The 26,579-nt window shown below is 27.2% G+C and overlaps 3 protein-coding genes across 7 annotated transcripts in view; 2 read left to right on the forward strand and 1 right to left on the reverse strand.

Moving 5' to 3' along the window:
* LOC115719620 (beta-glucosidase 12) overlaps positions 1-26,579 on the reverse strand; it is a 102,610-nt gene that overhangs the window by 25,219 nt on the left and 50,812 nt on the right. The window contains exon 1 of one of the 3 annotated variants that reach the window (XM_061111021.1): positions 5,415-5,430. The exons of 1 other annotated variant lie outside the window; for it this stretch is intronic. The gene's annotated coding sequence lies outside the window, so the exon portion shown is untranslated. Of the gene's footprint in view, positions 1-1,530; positions 1,550-5,414; positions 5,431-26,579 lie in introns of those variants that run through there. One more of the 3 variants, XM_061111020.1, reaches the window with a different exon arrangement.
* On the forward strand, positions 711-9,594 carry LOC115719615 (linoleate 13S-lipoxygenase 2-1, chloroplastic). The gene is made up of 9 exons (XM_030648718.2): positions 711-1,269; positions 2,413-2,681; positions 2,766-3,003; positions 6,154-6,471; positions 7,013-7,098; positions 7,271-7,381; positions 7,628-7,929; positions 8,033-8,299; positions 8,667-9,594. Exons 1-9 carry the CDS (start codon positions 852-854, stop codon positions 9,424-9,426), a joined length of 2,769 nt encoding a protein of 922 aa, XP_030504578.2. The 5' UTR covers positions 711-851; the 3' UTR covers positions 9,427-9,594.
* LOC115719612 (linoleate 13S-lipoxygenase 2-1, chloroplastic) lies at positions 16,759-24,444 on the forward strand. 3 transcript variants are annotated; one of them, XM_030648714.2, is made up of 9 exons: positions 16,759-17,328; positions 18,258-18,547; positions 19,273-19,513; positions 20,307-20,627; positions 21,058-21,143; positions 21,558-21,674; positions 21,800-22,104; positions 22,808-23,074; positions 23,591-24,444. In XM_030648714.2, exons 1-9 carry the CDS (start codon positions 16,935-16,937, stop codon positions 24,354-24,356), a joined length of 2,787 nt encoding a protein of 928 aa, XP_030504574.2. In that variant the 5' UTR covers positions 16,759-16,934; the 3' UTR covers positions 24,357-24,444. The 3 variants fall into 3 exon arrangements, with proteins under 3 accessions (XP_030504574.2, XP_060966998.1, XP_060966999.1); XM_061111015.1 differs by having other exon boundaries at positions 16,815-17,328; positions 21,561-21,674; XM_061111016.1 differs by lacking the exon at positions 21,558-21,674 and having other exon boundaries at positions 16,815-17,328.

A 26,579-nucleotide genomic window follows, 5' to 3' on the forward strand; every position in this document is an offset into this window, starting at 1 on the left:
TTTATTTAATATAGTAACACAATTACAATACCCATATGTATTTTTACATATTTTATATAATTAATATATATATATTTTATTATAATAAAACTGCTTTCATAATCAATTATAACACTACTAAAATTACCATGCCATGCATCCAAATATATATACTATAATTAAACTTTCAGATTTTTAATCCTCGTACGTACAACGTAGTTAATACTGATAGTAATTGGCTTGGAGTTTACCAGGTTAGTATTTTTTTTTGATAAATTTGCACCACAATATTATTATTCTCTTTCCAAGCAGTTAAAATCAATAGGAGGGGACCAAATATATTTGTGTCAATTGTGAAGGTTATCGTATAATTATATATATATACATTATACACGTACAGTACAATACTATAGTATATAAGTAAGTACATATACTGATATTTTTCAATATTGGGAGATTTTTAGGTATGGGCATTATATAACTACAATTTTTCTATTTATATCTTAAATATCATATGTTTATTATGTATTGATAATAAAATTTAAAATAATTATATTGCATGCACACGCGTATTAATTAAAAAATACACATAGTGTAAATTAATTATTTAATTCTTATTTTCCGTAATATAAATTATTTTACCAACAAGTAAAAAAGTACGTGGTCTATAAAAAACACCCAAACTTTTTTATAAAATATATGTATATATTACCAAAACAGAGCCACATAATACTAATATTACGTAACCTTATTATGTCATTATAACTTGGTTACTTTACTCATTGTTATATATATGAAAAAGTATTAATATATATTTATATAATTCACAACTCATTGTTATAACATCCCAAAAAAAAAAACATATTTCAAAAATGAAAACCACAGAGATGTTAGTGAACCCTACTCATCACTCAAACTCATCTCAAATCCTCTACCGACGGCCGCCACTGCGAAAAACTTTTGTTCACGGCCTAGATGGCGCAACGTCGTCGTTTCGAATACTCTCACTACCAAAACGACACAAAAATAATCGTCGTATAACATGCCCTACTTCTACCATAAGAGCGATTAGTAGCTCACCGAGTATTACTGATAATTTTCAAGAAGAAGAAGAAAAAAGAGAATCAGAGATTGAAGAAGAAACTATCGCCGTTAAGGCGGTGGTTACCGTACAACCAACGGTCACCGGTTTCTTCAAAAGCCTTGGGTTAGACCGTGGTCTTGATGATATACAAGATTTGCTTGGTAAAACATTCCTCTTGGAGCTTGTTAGTGCAGACCTTGATCCTAGTAAGTATATAAATATATATATATATATATATATATATTTATATAAATATAAACATACATATAATTATTTGTTATAATAAATTGGTATAGTAGACCCTTTAGAGTTTATTTTATACTTTGCTTTATGTATTTAAATTTTCTTCTAAGTCAACTTTCTATTTCAACTTCTAAACCTAAAAATTTATATCGAATTATTTTTTTTTATTATTAACTTTATAACAGTGTTCGTGATAATTTTTAATAAATAATTCCTGTAATTTTTTTTGTAAAAAAATTTATAGTAATACAGAGAGTTTCTATATTTTAGTTTACAAAAAAGTGTGTATTTAGAAAAATTTAAATATGTTATTTACACTATAAACTATTTAGATTTTTTTTTTTAAAAAGAAATGTACAATAATGATTTCGGAATACATGTTTTTCACTATTTTTTTTATGTTTAGAAGGAAATTTTTTTGGTAGCCAGAAATTACTTCACATGTATGTTCAAGGTTTTAAAAAATTTATAGTACATACTCCCTTAAAAAAGTTCATTTCGCCAGCTATATCTCGTATTTGTTTTTGTATTGAGAAAAATTTATTAATCTAATTTTTTTTATAATCGTGCATGTCGTAATTTTTTAGAGTTACTTGTAAATTATTAGAAAATTCTGAATAATTTATAGCGTTAAAATAAAAATTCAAACAATACTTATTTACTATGTGTATAAGAAAATTATTCACGTATTTAACAAAATACTTGAACTTTATTTTTAACACTCTAAATTATTTGAATTTTTTTTGAAAATTTATAATTAATTAGACTAATTTTTTTTAACTAAAAATAAAAATAAATAAAAAGATCGAACTAATCTTTTAAAAAGAGTGTACTATAAAATAACAAAAAAAGTACTCCTATTCACACTTTGTATAACACGTGTAGGTGTACTATAAAATAACAAAAAAAGTACTCCTATTCACACTTTGTATAACACGTGTAGGTGTACTATATATGAAGTTTGATATGAGTTATTTGAGAAATGTTAAAGGGTATTTATATGGTGTTTAACACTCGTAGTTTATTGGTATAATTTAATATAAAGTCATATAATTATTATAAAAAACCGTTAACCACTTATATATTCGATTAATTTGGGTGTATAGAGACGGGAGAAGAGAAGGAGACAGTTGAAGGATATGCACATAAAATTGGAAAAAAAGAAGATGGAATAAAATATGAGGCAAGCTTTAAAGTTCCCATTAAATTTGGGCATATTGGAGCTATTTTAGTAGAGAATGAACACCATAAAGAGATGTATGTATCGGACATAGTCCTTGATGGCTTATCCAATGGTCCCTTAAATATCATATGTGGTTCTTGGGTTCATTCCAAGTTTAACAATCCTGAAAAGAGAATATTCTTTACCTCCAAGGTCTGTTATATATTCTCTTTAATTAATTACTCATTAACTAATAATATTTATGTGTAATTAATTAATTAATTATAACGTATACAGTCATATTTGCCGTCTCAAACCCCAAGCGGGTTGAGAAGACTGAGAGACGAAGAGCTTGTGAAATTGAGAGGTAACGGAGAAGGAGAACGAAAACATATTGATAGAATATATGATTATGATGTGTACAATGATATCGGTGACCCTGATCGAAAGTTTAAGCTCAGTAGACCGGTGCTCGGTGGTGAAGAACGCCCTTATCCCCGTCGATGTAGGACTGGACGTCCACCTTGTGAATCAGGTATGTTCTCATTAAAATTGTACAAAATAGACCATAAAATCAATTATTTTTTAATATAACAAACTTGAACCCAATTTATAATACGAAAAAAATACAAAATAATATAACCAATCTTGTCGCAATATAACACATTCATGTGTCAGATTATTATTAAATTTTAATATGGTAAAAATTATAAGGTGATTGTTCAATATATTATTAACTAAAAAAATGGAAAGAAAAGCTTAAAATAATAACATATATTTTGGAAGTGTGAAAATGATATACTGAATTAACATATGATATGATAAAGAAATAAGTACAATAATAGGTGTGGTGTGTGGTGTTGCAAAAAGATTCTAATTAATGGAGAGAAGTAACCACATAATATTAATTCTGGTTATAATAAAGTAACTCATATAAATAAACTCACAAACTTCCAACTTTCACTTTCACTTTCACTTTCATTATAGACATTTTGTCTTTTATTCCCCAATTGACTAATACATATGTATATATAATATTTAATGGTCCACACCCCACTTACTAAAATAAAAAAAAAAAAAATTATATGTAATTTTTTTTATTTTTTATTTTATTTATATGTAATATATATTTGTTGTGACTGTGTAATATTAATCGATAAATCTGTGTGGTCCGGGCCGTACTATATGTAATAATAGTCCCCTCCTTACCCTACTTATATTGTAAATATCTTACTTTTTTTTTTTCTGAAAAAGAAAATAAAAATAAATAAATATGTATTATGTATCATTTGCCTTTTTGATGAAAGGTCATCGTATGATAGATATACTATAAGATCAAATATACATCAAAAGATATATAATTGAATAATAAATATTCCATAATAGGGTGGGGACTATAATACAATTGTTTTTCTTTTTTTTTTTTTAAAAAAAAAAAATATGTATGTATATTAATTATACACCATAATTATCCTTTTAAAAAAAACACATCATTATGTATATTTTATTATATAGGTAAATATTCCAATTATAAATAGGAGAATTACTATACATACGGTTTTTTAAATTTTTTTTTTTCAAATTTAGGGTTTGAGTTTCTAAAGTTGTTGCAACGCTAGTTGCAATAGAGGTTTATATACGATTTATTGTTACAATTTAATTAGATTGCAGCGCTAGTTGCAATAGGAGTTTCTATATAGAATTTTGTAAAAATGTAAAAAAAAACTTTTGAAGTGTAAAAATAAAAAAGAGCCTTATAAATATTCTATCAAGGAACAAAGCTTAAATAAGTTTAAAATTTTGTTTTAGTTAGTAAAAATTATATATTTTTGTGAGTAATTGGAGAATCTTTTTAGAAATATTTTAAAGATTTTTCCAGTCCTAAATAGCTCAACTTAGCTATATAGTATCATACTTAAGGATGAACATTTTATCACAAAATTCTAACTATTTTTCTGTGTTGTGTAATGTTTGACACACAAGTGAGCAATATAGTCTTAATTTATCTGGAATTTTGGATTTTTTTTTTTTAATAATGACACTTATTAATTTTTCAAAATTTTATTTGGACCTCAAATTTTTTTAAGAAAATAAAAATAAAATTAAGAACTAAATCATTAATTTTTAGTCAAAATATATTCCAATGTATAATGTATGAATTTTGGATTTTAAAATAATTTTTTTTTAAAAAAAATAATTATCATTATACTAAACAATAAGGTCCGAAATAGTACACTCTTTCTATAACTAAGGGTATTTCAGTCATTAAAATAATTTGACCTTTGGGTTCTAGTTTTAATCATTTTGAAAAATAAGTTCAAAATAATTTTTTTTTAAAATATCCAATCAAAATAATAGAAGGTGCAAAATATTATAAACTCATTTATATATAGTGATAGGTATATTTTTGAGATAATTACATGAAGTATTATTTTTTGTAAAAAAATTATATTTTTACGTTTACAGATTTTTTTTTTTTTTTTACATTTTTACGAAAACAACAAGAAAATTACATAAAAGTAACTTGAAAATAACATCAAAACAACAAAAAATAACATACAGATAACAAAAAATCAACAACAAATTAACAAGAGTACAACATATAAATACTGTATTTTTCTGTAAATAAAATAAAAAAAATCGTAAAAATGTTTAAAATTCCGTGAAACCATATTTTTGTTATTTTTTATTGTTTTTGTGTATTTGTGAAATAATCCCAATATTTTTTAGGGAGTTTTTACACCATATACTGAAATTTTTAATTTTTTAATTTTTTTACTGCGGGATGGAAATTTTTTTTCAAAAATACTGTGTTTTTTTTTTCAAAAATATTGTGTTCAGTGTTAAGTTTTCACAGTTGTTCTACGGTTATTTTTTAATTGTTCCACTATTATTTTAATTGTTCTGTTTTATTATTTTACGGTTGTTTTATAAAAAAAACAGTACTTTTGTAAAAAAATTTGTATGACAGTAAAATTGTAAACTTTTACCCAAAATTCAATATTTTGTAAAACCCCATTTTTTCAGTACATAAGAATGAACCAGGGCTTAGTAGCTAAGCGGATGAGGCCTGAGCTTAGGACCCACACAATCTTAGAGCCCCTAAAAAATTCTTTTTTAAATAATACACATAATATTTAAAAATATCACATTTTTTTTTTTTCCATAAGAGCCTAATAAAAACTTTATTTTTCCTAATGCCGTAAAATCGCAGGAATAGATGAAAATGAAACAAAGTTATACAACTTTGGCTTCATGGCATAAACAAATACAATTTAAATAGAAAATGAAACAAAATTATTAATTTGTGTTTGATATTTAGATTTAGTGAATATAGGAAAATTACATAATTAAATTGTTATTTTTAGCAAATTTTTTACACATTTACATTTAATTAATTTATTTTTTATTATAATTTTACAGTGTTCATAAAAATAATACAAACAACAAGAAAATCATATAAAAATAACATCAAAAAATAATATACATATAACAAAAAAATTAATAACATAGTAACAAGTATAAAACATAAAAATACATCAAAAAATTGTATTTTATATAAATAAAACCTTGAAAAAATTATAAAAATATTTAAAATTCCGTGTAATTGTATTTTTTTTTATTATTTTTTATTTTTTATTTTCTTTTAAATAATATCTTAATTATATATATTTATTATGTGCAGATACATTGGCTGAGAAAAGGAGTGGAAGATTTTATGTACCAAGGGATGAGTGCTTCTCAGAGATAAAACAATTAACATTTTCAGCAAAAACATTATACTCAGTATTACATGCATTGTCACCTTCCTTGGCCAATGTCATGGCTGATAAAGACCTTGGATTTCCTTACCTCACAGCCATTGATGCCCTTTTTAGCAAAGGAGTTGATTTGCCTACCATCGGCACCGAAGGCTTTCTTCGGAAAGTCATGCCACGTGTTGTCAAGACTATGGACTCTGGCAAAGACGTCTTGCGTTTCGAGCCACCTGAAACTATTAACAGTACGTACTAATTAATTAAATTCAATAAATTAATAAAATATAAAAATACGTCGTACATTTACTACTACAAAATTAGTTTTTCCTAACGGTTAATAAGGGGGCCAATTATGAAAACCGTTGGATAAGGTAAGGGAAGATTTTTCCCAACGGTACTGAAGCAAAGAAACCGTTGAGAAAAACTAATGCCAGCAGTGGAACCGTCTTTTAAAGTTCAGTATCTTTATGACACCCACAAAGACAACGGTTTTAGGAACCGTTGGGAAATAGTATAAAAGACAGTTATAAACTATTGAGAAAAGCTAATTTTGTAGTAGTGATTAAAAATTGTTTTCGGGTTTTTGAAGCTCCAAAAACATTTTTGTAACTATATAAGTTACCAGTGAATTTCAGTTTCTAAGTTTAAAAAGTTCTTTTAACATAAGTCTATTTTTCTCAAGAAAAGTTTTATAAGAAGCTAAAATTTTCTTATTAATTAATTATATTTTTTTAATAAATAATTAGATGTGAACTTGGTATTAATTGTTTAATTATGGCTTTTCAGGGGATAAGCTCTTTTGGTTTAGGGATGAAGAGTTTGCTAGGCAAACCCTAGCTGGGCTCAACCCTTGCAGCATCCGATTGATCACAGTACGTAATTAATTTATTTATGTATCGAAAATATTAAATAGTGATTAAAATAAGTAATCACAAATATAAACTATTTTAAGTTCTAATTTAATAAATATTTATGCATTAAAAAAAATACAATTTATTTATGTATTAAAAATATTGAGTAAAATTGTGCATGATTATTATGCAGGAATGGCCAATTAAGAGCAAACTTGACCCTGTGATTTATGGTCCACAAGAATCATCAATCACTGAAGAGATGATAAATCAAGAAATTGGAGGCATCATGAAAGTTGATGAGGTAAATTAATTATTAATTATAAGAATATCATCATCATTATAATAATATATATGTATGTATGAGAAATGTTAATATGTATCGTCAGTTCAGTCTCATATTGTTATTAGTATAATTAAGTATTATTAGATACGTACTTTTATGAAATACTTTTAGCAAAATGGGAAGATGCTAACTTTTACATAGTACTAAACATATTATGGTTAAAAAATTATAATGCACTATTTTTTTTGGTTATTATAAATACAGGCCATAAAACAGAAGAAGTTGTTTATATTAGACTACCATGATTTGTTATTACCATTTGTTCACCAAGTTAGAGAGCTTAAAGGAACAACTTTATATGGATCAAGGACAGTCTTTTTCCTAAACCCAGATGGAACTTTGAGGCCATTAGCCATCGAGTTAACTCGGCCACCACATTTGGATTCGCCTCGTTGGAACCAAGTTTTCTCACCTTGTTGGCATTCAACGGGAGTTTGGCTATGGAGACTGGCTAAAGTTCATGTCCTTGCCCATGATTCTGGCTATCATCAACTTGTTTGTCATTGGTATACATATTTGTTTTTTAAATTTTATTCTATTTCATTCTTATTTTAATTCTCGTGTTTTCATATCAAAAAATTTATTTCCAATAATGTGTTTTTTGTGCAGGTTGAAAACACATTCTATAACAGAGCCATATGTTATTGCTACAAATAGACAACTTAGTATAATGCATCCAGTACATAGGTTGTTACATCCTCATTTTCGATATACAATGGAGATTAATGCGCTTGCTCGAGAAGCGCTTATCAATGCTGATGGTACCATTGAAACGGCATTTTCACCCGGAAAATATTCTGTAGAGCTTAGTTCTGTTGCATATGATAAGGAATGGAGATTCGATTTACAAGCATTGCCGGCCGATCTTATTGATAGGTAACATAAATTAGTAATTTAAACAAACTCATCACCTTAATTATTTAAATTTTATTTTCTTTATTTTACTTCAGATTATAATATTATATTAACTTTTTTAAAATATATTAGCAAAAACTCTACTTTCTTCAAAATTCTAATATATTCTATTCAAATATGAATGTATATGGAAATAAATACTAAAATCTAAAATAATCAATAAAATATATTTAATTTAATAAATAATATTTTATGTAGAGCATGAATAGTAAATTTTAAAAGATCAGTTCTAAAGAGAAAGCAAGAAATAAAGATTTAGGCCTAACCATGATGTAATACTAATTATTTTTTGCACTAATAATTAATAATTAATCATTATTTTGTTTAGGGGAATGGCTGTTGAGGATCCAAATTCTCCACATGGTCTAAAGCTCACAATTGAAGATTACCCTTATGCAAATGATGGATTAATAATGTGGGATTCCATCAAAGAATGGGTGACTGATTACATCAATCATTACTACCCAAAAGCTAGTCTTGTTGAGTCAGATCAAGAGCTCCAAGCATGGTGGACAGAAATTCGAACAGTAGGGCATGCTGACAAGAAAGACGAGCCATGGTGGCCTGTCCTTAACACACCGAAAGACCTTATAGAGATACTCACAACGATGTTGTGGGTAACCTCTGGTTACCATGCAGCTGTTAACTTTGGTCAATACACTTATGGCGGTTACTTCCCTAACCGACCTACAATTGCAAGAACTAAAATGCCAACAGAAGATCCCGACGAGGAGGAATGGAAATCGTTTGTTAAGAAACCTGAATCCGCTCTTTTGAAATGTTTTCCTTCACAACTTCAAGCAACTAGGGTTATGGCCGTTTTAGACATTTTGTCGAATCATTCTCCGGATGAGGAGTATCTTGGAGAGAAGATGGAAAAGGCATGGGCTGATGATCCTGTTATAAAAGCGGCTTTTGAACGTTTCAATGGGAGATTGAAAGTGTTGGAGGGAATTATTGACGAGAAAAATGAAAACCCTAATTTGAGAAACAGAAATGGAGCTGGGATTATTCCTTATGAACTCTTAAAACCTTTCTCAACTCCTGGTGTTACAGGCAAAGGTGTTCCATATAGTATTTCTATATGAAGATAAATATTTTCATGTAATAATAATGTTTGTGTAAAATAATTAAATAGTTAGAAGAAGGTACTTAAAACATTAAAGAGAATACATATTGAACTTTTTAAATGACTTTTGATAGTTAGACTAAAATTATATAACTTGGAATTAAATAAATATTCTTTTGTATCTTCATTTTACTATTACAGTTAAGTACATCAAGACACTATTTCCTAATATAAATATGTATAACATTTTTCATATCTGTTTAAAACTATTTTTTTTTAATGAATAAGTGTGTATTTCTAAAATTGATTGAATGTACAACCTAACACCACTAATGAGGCCTGTGTAAAAGCCAAAAAATTAGATACATTTTGAATTGCTTTAATTTTAACTTTTGGATTTTGAACACTTTGAGTCCAATATGCTTGATTCTTGTTCTTCCAAATTAAGATGATAAACAGTTGCTGCAACAACTCCATAATAAACTTGCTTCATGCACTTTGTGATCTTCTTCCTTTCGGATCCATTTTAGTAAGTCTCCCTATTATTGTTGAGGTCTTCTAGGACAGCTACAACTTTAGCTCTTAAAGGCAAGCTGAACTGATTGAACTTAAGAAGAGATGGGAATTGGTCTCTACATTTGAATCGCGGACCAGACTGATCACTTTGGTTTGGAGTGGAAGATTGAATATCAATTCTTTCTTTAAACTTGTTTTTTGACTGAAATAATTTGCTTCCAATACCAGCTTACTTGGTGCTCTGTAATTCCACCAATCATTGCTCCTCAAGTAAACATTATAGATTCATTTTACCCACAAGTTATCTTCTTTCGAAGCCACAGCCCAAACATACGTTCCTATTGTCGCATTGTTTCATAACATGAAATCTCTTATTCTCAAACCACCTGAATGCTTTGGGGTACAAACAATGCTCCAACTAAGCTTCTCAGTACCCGAAAAATTTGATATGCCTTTCCAAAGTAAGACATGCAAATTGAATTGTTCTGATATAAAACTTTCTTGGGAAGAATTTTGGGACCAATGCGTATATGTATGGAAATGAGAATTAAATTAATGAGCATTGTTCTACCAGCAAAAGAGAGATTTTGGGAGTTCCATAAACGAATTCTACTCGCAATTTTCTCCGCAAGAATCCTACAATCTATACCTCAAATATTCTTTTTGAACTATTCGGAATTCCAAGATATCTGAATGAATAGTGTGTACATAAAAAATGAAGATTGGTGGGTCTACTTACTGGAGGAAAGTAGTTGTTGTCAAGGATGTATTTCAGCATTTAATAGAGCACATCATCTTCCAATAGAGCATTACAATATTTAGGATGGATATCGTTTGATTCATCCAGAAAATGAAAGAGTTAGATGGAGCAATGAAGTATGAAATAGATTTAATAGTCTAAAACATGCTGTCATTTCTTGGTTGATTGATCAGGCTGAAACACAAGATAGATTGATTAAATTTAATATTGTGCATGAGTCGACATTTTTATTGTGTGGTTTGGAATCTGAACATCAACTACCCCTTTCTTAATTGCACTGTGATTATGAATTATTTAAGTGCTGCTAAGGAGTGGATGGAATGACACACTCGTTCTAGCACTCTTATTGTACTTTTTACATGAATAACTTGATCAAAGATGAGTAAATTTAGAAGGAGCTATTTCTTAGCCATCTGAGCTTTTTTAGTTTACCCTTTGTGGTGAACTCGAAATAAGGTTTTGTAGTCTCAAAAGCTAACAAAATTAAATATATTTGTAAAAAGAATCATTGGAAGTGTTAAAAGTAGAATTTTATTGATTTGGCCTAAACATGTTAGAAGAGAAGATAAAATTTGGTTTGATTATCTCATGTCAAACTAAGGTGAGATTTGTATAGATCATTAGGCCTTTTTAAAAGGTTCTACTAGTTTGTAATTGGTCTGGTTTATTGCAATACACTTTTTGATTTTACAAAAAAATATTTATAAAATTAATTTTACTTCAAATTTAACAGAATATTTTTATATTAATAAAATATTTTATTAAACTAACAAAAAATCATTAAATAGATAAATTTTATATAGACAAAGACATATAAATCTTTATATTATTTGTTAATGTAATTCTAGGACAAAAAAGTGGTCCTATATATTATAAAGAAAATGTTTATCTGTTTTATTTCAAGTGTTAATATAAATACATAAATAATATAAAGAGTGATTTACGGTATAAATACTTAACTTTAATTCCTGATTATAAATAAATATTTAAGTTATATTTTTTGAACTCTGTAAATATCTGACCGTTAAATGTCAAATTATTATTTACGTATTATTTTTTTATTGGTATATTTGAACTCATTTTATTAAAAATAAAAATAAAAATTTAATGATGTGGACCAATCAATAATTGTTATGTGACAATTTACTTAACAATCAACAGTCAGTCACCTTTAAATGACTGAGAGTTAAACTTAAGTAATTAATTCTTTTATGAGAGCCAGTCTTAAATCATGTTTAAATAATAAAGACCAATCTATATATCTATACAAAGAAAATGTATAAGATGGTGACGTGACGTTCTAAAATGGCTTAAAATCTAATTATCTATTTGTTTTTATTTTTTCTAATTATTTTAAATCTATTTATCCATTTTTAATTATTTAAAACATGTTTATCTATTTTCTCATTTTTTTAATTTTTTAAATAAAAAACACAATAGATTTTTTTTAAAAAAAAATATACTAAATTTAATTGTATCTCAAATCAAAAACTTATTAATCGTGTAATTCAAGAATTTTAAAAAATAAATAAATAACCCAATATTTCATAAAATCAATTAAGAAAATATCAATATATAGTCTTTTATAAATTTATTGAGGTACTATATGGTGAGTTTTATTCAATTTTATCATTTATATTTTTGTAGATCTCTATTTTTAGGTACTATATTCTCACAGTTCTATTCATTTATTATTATATGGTGAGTTTTATTCAATTTTATCATTTATTTTTGTAGATCTCTATTTTGAGGTATTATATTCTCACAGTTCTTTTCATTTATAATTATATGGTGAGTTTTATTCAATTTTATCAATTATTTTTGTAGATCTTTATTTTGATTTAGTTTTTTATAATCCTATATTATTTGACAATAACTCTTCTTTTTCTTTCTGTTCTAGATCACAAATTAATTATATGATAATTTTTTTTATAGATTTGTCAACTTTTTTCGAGATCTCTATTCTCGGTGAGAATTTTTTCAATTTCTAATATTTGTTAATCTTTATTTTGGTTTTAGTTTAGTCTTTTATTATCCTATATCGTTTGACAATATCATTTATTTCCCTTTTTTTAGACCACAAATTATATGATGAGTTTTTTTTCTTCATAGATTTGTCAATTTTTTTTTATAAAATCTTTTTTCTTGATGAGGATTTTTCAATTTTTAATATTTTTTTATTTCTATTTTGGTTTTAGTTTAGTCTTTTAATACCCTATATTTTTTTTTTATATACAATATTCTTTCTCTTTAAAAAAATATTCTTTCTCTTTTTTTAAGTCAAAAATTATATAATGAGGCAAGGAAGGAATTTATTAAAATAAAATCATTCACTTATTTATAAAAAAAATAAAAAATTGTAGTTAATTAACTCAAGGATATAATTATGTACAGAGAAAACTTATAATTATAAATAAGATACGATAATGATAGCGACTTTGAATGTAGTGACGACTACAAGTGAGATACGGTGATGACATCGACTTTGAATGATAACAATTTTCAAATCATACGATGAGTTTTCTATAGATTTATTAATTATTTTTTTTAGATCTTTATTTTGTGTGAGAATTTTCTAACCTTTATTTTTTTTTATTTTACTATAACATTTAAAATATTTTTTTGCTGTTTTTTTTTAGATAAGAAATCTTATAATGAACTTTTCTACAATATTAATTTTTTTTTATAAAAATTATAAAAAAATTTAATAGAATTTTTTTTGAAGATATCAATTTTTATATATTTTTATAACTTAATTATTGATACATAAAATATAACCGGACGCAAAGCGTGATTTGTTTCATGCTTATACAATTAGATGTACGGTCTCTCTGACTGAGACATATATATCTATTCTATATAAAGTGTGCCTATATAACTGAATTTCTTGGTTTATGAGAAATTCATGGGTAACTTTTTATTTATATTTACTAAAATAATAAAATATTATTTATATATAATAAAATAAAAATAAAACAAATCTCATTAATATTTGAACTGATATTTGATGCTAATTATGAGAAATTTATGGGTGACTTTTTTATTTATATTTAATAAAATAATAAAATATTATTTATATATAATAAAATAAAAATAAAACAAATTTCATTAATATTTGAACTGATATTATTTATCTTTTTATTAAAATTTCTTCAAACTAGAATTCTAAATTACATTACTGAGAACAAAAAAAAAAAAATAATTTTAAGCTTCAAGCTGTAATATATAAAATGTATAAGATTTTTTCTAAACCTAAAATTTTTAATTTCATAATAATTAACAATCATTTATCTATTTTTATTTTTTAAAAAATACTTGAGTTTACCAAAATATATAAGAACAAAACCAATGAAGAAAATTTTAACAAAAAAAAAATGAACGAAGAAAAAAAGAGTCATAAACATTATTGAATAATGACAATTGTCAACACAAGGATTTCAGCACAAAAAATTATACTTGACCCCTAGACAAGATTATCATGATCTTCCAATCCTAATAATATAAATAATGAACAACACCTCATTAGTTATTCTATGATGCATGGTAATGTCAAAAAAATTATTAGATGATAATAATATTTCTCTAACAATGATACCCTAAGTAAGAACTAAGAAATATTGTAGCATTTTATTTTTAAGAGCATGAATAATATTAAGACAATTGGATTCCACAATCCAGCTCTTATTCTCCTATTAAAAAAAATACATTAATATACATGTAAATAATTCTTAGTTTTACAATAATAAATTATTAATAAACTCACAATTTCATAAAATTATAAAGTAGTAATTTCAATTAATTTTTAAAAATAATTTATAATTTTTTCAAAATATTAGTTATAATTATTATTTCCAATTTTATAAAAAATAAATATAATTTTTTTTTTAAAAAATAATTATTAAAAACTTGCCATAAAAGGTTATTAGATTGTTATCTTATTAATTTTTTTGCCCATCTATGGGTATTACCCATTTAGAAGTATTCCATATATATATAAAGTATTTTAACTAAAACATTTCACATTATAATTTGTGAAAAAGAGATTTTTTATCTACAACTTTTAGATAGATGTTATCTTCAATTGTCAATAATTTAGAGATTGATTTTTAATTTTCTTTTTTATTTCACACACATTTAAGTTGTGTTTTCTTTAGTATTTGAACATGAATTTTTAGTTTATTTTTGAATTATCTTAAGAACATATTACACTTAAATTATCAAGTTTTCTTAAACACTATAATATATTACATCCAGTATATACTTTTAATTGTCAAAATTATAAATTACATTATTTAGATATACATAATAATAATCTCACCTAATAAGTTATAATATTTTTTTTTAATTGTTAATTATATTTTTTTAAATAAAGTAAAAAATACCTAACATAAAATTAGTATACGTGCCTCGCACGTAACTTTTTACTAGTATATATATATATCTACATGCACTTGTATATATTTCACACACAAGATCCATGGCAAATATCTTTAACGTGCAATAATCGTTATCCATACACGTGTTGTTTTTTGATTTGGTAGTAATCTACATTTCCATTACAAATATATCTTTATCGTACATAATAAAGACAATACATTAATCCATGCATGCAGTTGCCCTAACCCTAAAAACAAAGTAATATTGAATGGCTGTTTTTAGGTGGTCCATAACTAGACTTGACAATTACCTCAAAATACAATTCCAACGTGAGAAGAAACCTCAAATCGTACGTTGGTCAATAATGGTGTCTTATAATTAATACATAATATATTATTCAAAACTCTATTTATGAATTAATGAGTGATAAGATTTTTGCAATCCAAACTTTAATATGTATTAGCTAGGAGTCGCAAAACAGTTTTCAACACGGTATACGAACACAAACACAAATACAAATACGATACGAATTTTACGAGTTAAGATCGGAAAAATTAGATACGGGTCAAACACGATACGACTCGTTTAACACGAATTCGACACGATTTTTTAAATAAAATAAAATAAAAAATTATTAATAATATAATATAATTATATAAAAATATATATTTAGTGATTCAATTATTAAGTTAAAAAATTTAAAATTTATTATTCTTTAATTTGAAATTAAAAATATTTTGAAATTTTAATTTTTATTATATATATAACAAATTCTATATACATAAATGTATATAATTTTTCTAATAGAACCTATAATTTATCATTTTCTCAACAACTCTGGTTTCAATCATAGCAAAAGAGGTTAAAGTGGGTTCACATAAACACGACACGATGTTTTACGGGTCGAGTTAGGGTTGAAAAAATTAGACACGAGTCAAAAAATGGGTCAACATGCATGACACGAAATATCGAAACGGGTCACATAAAATATGACACGAACACGACACGATGAGACATTTTGCCAGTACCCCTTATATATGCACTAAATTGTGCTTCCAAACTTTTAAAACAGTTAAAAATTACCCCCGAACTAGATATGTTGGGTTCAAGGACATTTTTTCAATTTTACTAACGAAAACCATATGTAGATGAAATTTTAGTGGAGACGATTTGGTGTATATTAAAGTTCAGATGGTACGATTTGATACATATTAAAGTTCGAGGATACAATCTGGTACATGTACCACATTAACTAGTAAATTGAATGAAATTGAACAAAAATCTTTAAATTCAACAATCTAAATAATATAGAACTAAATTTTTTAATGGCCTAAATATATAGTTTGCATGATACAATTCGGTACATAACAAAGTTCAGAGTGTAAAAATCCTAAATAATTTTTCTATATTAATATATATAGAGTACTAGATTAACCACTTTGAATGACCTAGGAGGTGCCTAACTAAATTAATTAGCAGTCACAATTAATTGTAACATAAAAATATGACTTCTTACTGATAAATAATTGGTATATAATCCTAACTAATAATTATAGATTCATAATTGAAAAAACCTTCATTTCTAGATAATATGGAGTCGTGTATATATACCATGCAATTAATTGACGAGAAAGTCTTCCATATATATAAGATTGATTACTTATTATTAGTAGTAGCTTTCAAAATGTTAGGTATGACAATTCTATCATCTAAATAGCATTTTTCTTTTTCTCCTATATATAATTTATATATATATAGAGATAGCTAGATATAGATATATAGATATCTTACCACAAATAAACTAGACAGACCCCAAAACTCAAAACAAAACTTTTACCCCCAAAAACATTTCCTTATTATTATATATAAGAAACATGTTGAAGCCTCCTCATCAAGTAGTTCAAAATTTGAAATGTGAGAAAACCCTAGTTATTTTGAACAAGCCATTCATCCATGGCTACAACGGGGCTATTATCGGTATCAACTCTCGGCTATTTCCAGTAAAACCTAAAACCAAAAGACGAGTCGCTTCATCATCATCATCATCATCTCCCGGAACCAAAAACATTATCAAAGCTTCTTTATTTTCTCCAATGGAGAAGAAGAATACAGCTAGGGTTTCGGTTAGTGTGGCGGTACAACGTGTGACTCCAAAGTTTTGGAGATTTGAATTGTCTGAGAAAATCCAAGATGGACGTGATAGGCTTGAGGATCTTCTAGGGCTAAACTCTTTAAGTATTGAGCTTGTTAGTACTCAAAAAGATCCAGGTAATTAGTTTGTTGAGCTAGAATTACTTTTATTCGTATCGATCTTACCTAGCTTAGTTACGTTGAATATTGTAGTTATATTAGGGATCTATTAATTTCGAAACTTTAAAATGTTTATATTGTCAAATTTAAAATTCAAAATAGTTAATCAAAACACGTATAAAAATTCACTAAATTACGCATTATTTAAATATTATTTTCAGCACTGTAAATTATTTAAAATTTTCATATCAACTATAATAATTATATACGTTGTTACATATAATTAAAATTAAAATTAAGTTGTAATGTAGGAAACACCCTTACAATAGAAGTGAAAGTGATGCTGCCAATGTTTTTATGTATATTCAATTTAATATGTATAATTAAATATTTTCTTTTTAATTTTAGTTATTAAATGATGTGTTAATTATGAACTTTAATTAGAAATGAAGATAATATATACATGAAATTGACTTGTGAGTTTATAACTGACACGCATTTTAATTTTTTTAAAAAATAAATAGGGACAGAAAAAAAAAATGAAATTGACAGGACCTGAAACTAGTGAATTGATTCAGATAAGGAAGCAAATAGTACTTAATCTAAAGATTGTGGTTGGAATTAATATAGGAAATTTAAGGAAATCAAAATAAAATAAAAAAAAAAATAGTATTAATAAATATGAATGGTACATTTGATCATGTGAGGCATATATCAAATATAATATATACTATGTTCATTTCAAAAATATATATATATAATTTACTATGTAATTGATTTTAACCACAAGCATTTTCATTGTGATTTTTTTTTCACATTTAGATTTGAATATAGGATTGTAAAAACCATCTCTTATTATCTTTATAGTCCCAAATTTTATTATATAATTATTTAAATATTCCATTTATTGTATAATATTTATATTTTGTACTTTTTTTCATGATTAGTAACGGGGAAAGAACGAACGGTTAAAGGTTTTCCAAAAAGACCCGACTTTAACATATTTTCATCAGATGATGTAAAATACGAAGCGAAATTTGACATACCAAAAGATTTTGGAGAAGTGGGTGCTATAATCGTCGAAAATGATTTCGAAAGAGAAATATTTTTAAAGAATATTATACTCGAAGACTTGCCCTCCGAACCAAGCACCCTTGAATTCTCTTGCAACTCGTGGGTTCAGTCCAAACATGATGTCCCTACTGATCAACACAAGAGAGTCTTCTTCTCTAATAAGGTATGTAGTGATTCATTTCAATCTCTACAATGACTATGAATAATGTCACTAGTATAGTCCAAAAAATTGTCAATATAAAAGTTGTACTGACAATTAATCATATTAAATTTGTATAGTAATTCACACTACAATAAAAACTGTTAGGAGCGATGTATATAGTAATTTATTCCAGAAGATTATTTGGCGCGACTAATCATTCTTGATCGTGCCTGAAAATCGATATCAATAACAAAATATAACGACGTGCCAAATAATATCCTCAGTATAATCTAGAAAATTATCAATAAAAACTGTACTGACAATTAATCATAGGAATGAGTTTTGGTATGACTTTGTCCATAGAAGTTAACCTCTACGGACAAAGCGATATTCTCATTCCTACAAGGACAGTATGACATCCTTGTAGATTTAGATACTTTAGAGATAATTATAGAAACGACTTGTTGTCCCTAAAATACAAATAAATTTGTTCAACCTTTAGGAATGACAGTTTAAACCATCCATGTTGATTTAAGTCCGCCTTGTAGGTGTTGTTCCCAAAAATCTCTTTTCTTGTAGTGAAAAGCTTGTGAATATTTTTTCGATAATCCTAATAAAAACATCTCTCCACGAATTTTGGCCCGCCATAATTTTAATTTTTTGGCCCTTTAAATTTCAAGTCTAGCTCTGTTTCTGTATACATGAAATAAATTAATTAATATTTAAATAATATGTATTACTTACAGTGTTACCTACCATCACAAACACCAAGTGGGATAAAAGAATTGAGAAAAATTGCATTGGAAAACTTGAGAGGAGATGGAAAAGGAGAGAGGAAGAAGAATGAAAGAGTTTATGATTATGATGTGTATAATGATCTCGGACAACCGGACAACAATGATGACCTAAAAAGACCTGTTCTTGGCGGATCAAAAGAATTCCCTTATCCTAGGCGTTGTAGAACCGGACGGCCTCCAACTGAAACTGGTAAATTATTATATATACACGTCATATTCTTATATATTATTAATATAAAGTTTATTGTCAATTAATTTTGAGATAAAAAAAAATACATTTTACTCGTACATATACATATATATTCTAACTAAGCTACACTTTCATATATATTCTAAAGTATTGTTTTTTTTTAAAAAAAATTAAGATAATATTATTTTGTACCATTTGTTTTTATTAGATAATATAAAGTTTATTATCAATTAGTTTTGAGATAAAACATACGTTTTAACTAAGCTACACTTTCATATATATTCTAAAGTATTGTTTTTTTTAAATTTAAGATAATATTATTTTGTACCATTTATTTTTATTAGATAATACTTTTTAGGCCATATATATATAGGATTCCACATTTTGTAAATTGATTAAATAAAAAAGAAACTATACATTGAGTTTTAATATGTGCAAAAATATGATATTTTTTGAAAAAAGTTTATTCATGAAAAAAATGAAGAAAATTAAAAACAATGAAAAAAAAATAGCTAAGAATATATAACAAGTTACCTTATATTGTTTTGCTTGTATTATTAACTTCTTTTTCTTTTTTAATTTTCTCATAAAATGAACATTATTTTTTTTTTTTGGAAAATTAAAACCGTAAATATTTTAGCCGTCAATATTCTTTATTTTAATTTAAAAAATTCCGAAGAATCTTATTAACAATTAATCATATATAATTTTAAAATGATTCTAAATATATGTAGCTTGTACTAAATGTATAATTAATTTTACAATATTAATTAATGAATTAATTAACATGCAGATCCATTATCTGAGTCAAGGATTAGTGATTTTTATGTACCAAGAGATGAAGAATTTGCAGAAGTGAAGCAAAGTAATTTTAGTTTGAAGACTGTATACTCAGTAATACATGCAGTGATTCCCATACTCAGACAAGTCTTAATTGATGAAAATTTCCCATACTTCACTGCCATTGATGTTCTCTATGATGAAGGCATTAAAATTCCTTCTAATGCTGAAAAAAGCTTAATTCAAACCATCAAAAATGTCAATGCAAGAATATACAAAACTGTTTCTGATGCTGATGATTTTTTACAGTTTCAGCAGCCTCCAACCATGGACAGTAAGCACTAGTATTTAATAATTTCGGTTTATATCGTTTTTTTGATGAAAATATATTTTTATTAACCATCAAATTCCGTTACCAAACAAGGTAACAACTTCTTTTGGGTTTTATAGAGTTATTTTTAGTATTTTCGGTTCGTAAGTTCTAACTTTTATAAAATTTTCATAAAATAATTATGAATTGTCACAAATTTTCATAAAATTAATTTTGAGCAAGTTAGGATATTAAAATCAAGATTAAAATAATATGTTAATAAGCTAGTTGAATTTTAATTTTAGTATATTCTTAAATTATCTGAAATTTTTGAATTCTAAATAGTCCATTTACAAAAGAAGAAGAAGTATATTATTACAATTTCTTGTGTTTTTTTTCCTATAAATTTGTTTTAGTTTTTACTTTTTTCTCTTTTTGTTATGTATATGTTTAGAGGACAAATTCTTCTGGTTTAGAGATGAAGAGTTTTGTAGACAAACTATTGCCGGTCTCAACCCTTGCTGCATTGAATTGGTTAAGGTATATATATGCTTTTTCATATACATATATTTTTGTGAGGATATTGCTAGTATTTTTACATGTGTTATCTTGCAATTAAGTTAACAATACTTTTTAGGAGTTATTATATTAAATTGAGTATTGTTATTAAGTGCCAATGGTGTTTAGTACTTTTTATAAATAGTATTTTACGATTTATTAGCGATATTCTTTAAACGTTATTTTCTTAAATTATATGAAATTAATTAATATACCAGCGAGGAGGATACAAAGCACCAATAATATTATATGAGACTCAATATTTAATTACACTAATTATAATATTAACATGTAACATCACTGATTTTTTTTTTTTTAAAAAAATTTTTTAGGGGATAAATATAGAATATTTTAAGTTGTTCTTATTGGTATATATGTTATCCAAAATCCATGCAGGAGTGGCCTTTGAAAAGTGAACTTGACCCCACAATCTATGGCCCACCAGAGTCAAAAATCACCACAGAATTGGTTGAGAAATTCATCAAAGTATATGGCTACAATAATATTAATGAGGTACATATATATATACAAATTCAATCATATTAATTAATTGAAAACAATCATGTAGTCCAAAAAATTAATGCAATAATACAAAATGAAATTTTTATACTAATGTTATGTTTATTTTATTTATGCAGGCTTTAAAAGAAAAAAGATTGTTCATGTTGGATTACCATGATGTATTATTACCATATGTTAGCAAAGTAAGGGAATTGGAAAATAAAACCTTGTATGGATCAAGAACACTTTTTTTCTTGACTCCTTATGGTACATTGTTGCCTTTGGCCATTGAATTGACTCGGCCACCAATGGATGGTAAGCCGCAATGGAAGGAAGTTTACACCCCGATGAATTGGCATTCTACCGATCTTTGGCTTTGGAGACTCGCGAAAGCTCATGTCCTTGCTCATGATTCCGGTGTTCATCAACTCGTTAGTCACTGGTATTTACCATTACTAATAAAATTATATTTTACTTTCACTCATAATTAAAAATACTTGTAAGCAAAAAGTATTTAGTTACAAATTATCACTAACATATAATTTTAATATTTCAACAAATAATTTTAATATTTCAACAATACCAAATAATTTTAGTAGCAGGATCAACCCTGAGATTTATTGGACCTTAAGTATGAACAAAATTATTTGGGCCCTTATAAAAAATGTGGTATTTTAAAAACTACTAAAAAAATATAGGTATTTTTAAAATAATTTTTTTTTGGTCTTCGGGGCTTTGAATTGGGTGGACCCTAAGTGTAGGAAGGCCCGACCTTAGGCATAAGTGGGCTAGGCCTGTGCTTAGGGCCCACCTAGCTCACGGGCCCAAAAAATTCTTCTTTTAAAATTACACATTTTTTTACTAATTATGAAAAATGCCACATCTTTTTTCTAAATAATGACCCAAAAATATTTTCTTTACTATAACCCACTAAATTTAGGGCCAGCCTTAAGCTAAGCCTAATCTTTCTTAACCCAGATCCGATCCTATTTAGAAGTCACAATATTTGTGCGATATAAATTTTAGTTAAACAAACTTTGACAAATAAATAAATATATATTTTTTTTTTACTACAAGTGATATGTTATGTATTAATTACTATAACTTTTTCTATTTTAACGTGGAAAATTGGTGCATGCATGCAGGCTAAGAACACATTGTGCAGTTGAGCCGTACATAATTGCAACAAATAGACAATTGAGTGCAATGCATCCTATCCATAGATTATTGAAGCCACATTTTAGATACACAATGGAGATTAATGCTCTTGCTCGAGAAAGTTTGATCAATGCAGGTGGTATCATCGAAACAGCATTTGCACCCGGAAAATATTCTATGGAGTTAAGCTCCGTCATGTACGACAAACAATGGCGATTCGATCTACAAGCATTGCCAGCTGACCTAATTCATAGGTATACATTTGTTTAATTATAACATATAAAAAGATAATTATATTTCGAACATTGCTATTTAGTATTTTATGGTATCTAATAAAGATTTCTAATATAAAATAAGATATATGGGACCTGGATATATATATGTCACATCATGTTATGTAGTTATAACGTAGATAGACTTTTTGTGACTAAATATTATTTTTAGTCACAACAAAAATTAGTACTTATTACTAAAAAGTAGTATTTAAATTGTTACTAATTTAATTTTAATCACAACAAATATTATGGTTAAAAACACATTTACTAACAAAAAATTGTGATTTTCGTGATTAATATTTTTAGTTATGGACTTTTTATTAGTAATAATATAGGAATGATGATTTATGTTTAGTTACAATTATTTTACTTTTAAGTACAAATTTTATTGCAACTAAAAGTAAAATTATTTTGTAGTGGATGTTGAAACTTAATTCTATACTATATACTTTTCATTTATATGATCTCATCATAATTAGCTTGAAATTCATGTAGACGAATGGCTGTTGAGGACAAGGATAGTGAGCATGGTGTAAGAGTAATAATTGAAGATTACCCATACGCCAACGACGGTCTTCTCATATGGAGCTCCATCAAACAATGGGTTACTGACTACGTCAACCACTACTACCCTATCTCAAGTGAGGTAGAGCGTGATGAAGAATTACAAGCATGGTGGACAGAGATCAGAACTGTAGGTCACGCTGACAAGAAAGACGCACCTGGGTGGCCTGACTTAAAAACGAAACAAGACCTCATAGACATTGTCACAAACATGGCATGGACAGCGTCAGCTCACCATGCAGCTGTCAACTTTGGACAATATGCTTACGCTGGCTATTTCCCTAACCGACCAACCATAACAAGAACTGTTATGCCGTCAGAAGAGAAGGAGTATAACCTAGATGCGTGGAAACACTTCAAAAATAGTCCTGAAGATGCCCTTTTGAAGTGCTTACCTACGCAATTACAGGCAGGCCTAGTTGTGGCCGTGTTAGACGTGTTGTCTACTCACTCGCCAGACGAAGAGTATCTTGGAGACAAGATGGAACCCTCGTGGGGCTCGAATCTTGTTATAGCGGAAGCTTTTAATCGGTTCAATAAGAGGATGAACGAGATTGAAAGTATCATTAATGAAAAGAATGATAATGAGAATTTAAGGAATAGACATGGAGCTGGAATTTTGTCTTATGAACTTCTCAAGCCCTTTTCTGAGCCTGGCGTCACTAACAAGGGTATTCCATATAGCATATCTATTTGAAATAAATTTTAAACATTCATGTATTATGTTTTTGTATTTGTATTATTGCTCTAGAATAATATAACCCTAATATTATTTTGTATACTAATATTATTGTGTACATATGTATACATGTGATGCCAAGTATTAATTAGTATTACTTAAATTATATAGTGATCGAGTTAGGATTTTCAGTATAGCGGGAGAGAGGAATGGAAAGGAGAGAGAGAGGGAGACCCTCTAAATACACAATTTTCAATTCCTCTAAAAATGAAAGAATTTAAAAAAAAAGATTAAAAAATATATTCAATGTCCTTTTTACCCTTAAAAATAATTTTTTATAATTGTATTTTTAATAATAAAATAGTAATTGTAATATTTATTTTACTCTCTATCCTTCCAAGTTTACTCTTAACACTAAACAATTAACACAAATGAGAGCAACTATACTTCTAAATTTTCTATCCATCCTACTCTCTCTTTCCTACCAAACATAACCTATTATAGGATGACAATGAATTTATTTGATCTTAAAGGTAACTCCAATATAGTAAATGTTAAATTTATTAGTATTAAATTAACAAAAAAAAAATATGATAAAATTTTAGCACTAAATTTTAATCTATTCTAATCACAACACTAAAATTACATTAAAATCATATTTTTTATTATTATATTATTTTATTAAATTATAAATAATCACAAATAATAAATATACAAAAAATTTAAGTATAAATATATTATTTAAATATTAAAAATCAATAAAAAAAATAGTTAGTGTAGTTTATAGTGTCACACTAATAATAATGAGACATTATAAATAATATTTGTTTTGAGTGAGCTACAACAAAACTGAGAAAAGGAGAAAACAGAAAACACAAGCTGCAGCAAACACGAAGAATGGAGAGCAATTAAGTTCTCCAAGATCAGTCCTCATCACGCCTTAGAGCTTCCCGAGCATAAAGGTGAGCTTCTTTATTATCGGTCCTAGAGATGTGCTTCAGGGAGGCATTAGGGAAGTTTGAGAGTGACTGACGAATCATCGAAACTAGACTCGAGAGAGTTGATTATCCTGCCAACTGCTAGTGATGAGCTGAAGGCAATCTGAAACCCCTAAACTGGGGTGAAACTGAGAGTTCTTGCACCACAATAAGCCTTCCAGGAGAGATTGGGCTTCTGCAAAGATTGGCAAAGAGGCCCCTGGCTTAGAGATGGATCGAGCTGATAAAACATGATTAGGGCCTTTTTTGATGGCTGCTCCTAGCCCTATTATTAGCGCCTTTTGATCTTGTTACATCCCCGTTTCAAGCCTCCATTGGGTCCTTACACCCACGAAATAATGACTCTTATACACGAGTATGCCACTCTGACTGCTTGTTGGACTGATGACTGACCCAACAGACCAACACAAGTGTTTCCAACGTGCTTTGTCCTCACTCACACGCTTCTTGGGAAAACTTCCCAAGAGGTCATCCATCCTGAAATTGCCCCAAGTCAAGCACGCTTAACTGTGGAGTTCTTTTGAGATGGGCTACCGAAAAAACAAGATGCACCTTGTTGATATAGGTAGTACCAATCAATCCATTTAAGCCCTCTTACACTGTGTAGTCCCATACTTACACATTCTCAGAATCATCTCACTTGACCTTCCCCAGGCGATGTGGGATTGTACAGCTTACCCGGTATTTTCCCTTACGGATCACGGGACTACTGACTGTCACAGATCTAGGGTTGCATTCAAACAAATGCAGTTGTTGGGAATGGCAGGAGCAGAAGTAGATGTGTGAGCTTTTAAACGTTGTCTCCCTGCAGGAGAATCCTTTGCTTTTACATTAAAATTTTGAGCTTCCTTATAGTCCTACAAAAACCTGGTTACAAAATCTTTAACATCCATATTGTTAGTAAATCGATTATTGAAAAGAGTATTGTTCCTGGTATTTCAAATATGCTAAAGGATACTAATAAGCAAAATGAAATCCTCCTTATTTAATTGTTCTAAGTCTTGGAGATAGAAATCATTGATATCTCGGTTTTGATTAGAGGTGAAAAAGGTCAAGAAGAGTGTTTCCATGGGAAATAATTTCTACCTTATCTCCACAAAAGTGGCAATAGGGATAAATTTTAGAGTGTGGTAGAAATAAATTTAATTTAACTCATCAAATTTAATATTTTAATGTTCTATTAAAAATTGGCTTAAAAAATTTCAACTTATTCATTTAAATAATAATAATAATAATAATAATA

This window comes from Cannabis sativa, chromosome 2 (genome assembly GCF_029168945.1).
Source record: "Cannabis sativa cultivar Pink pepper isolate KNU-18-1 chromosome 2, ASM2916894v1, whole genome shotgun sequence".
Classification (NCBI taxonomy): Eukaryota; Viridiplantae; Streptophyta; class Magnoliopsida; order Rosales; family Cannabaceae; genus Cannabis; species Cannabis sativa.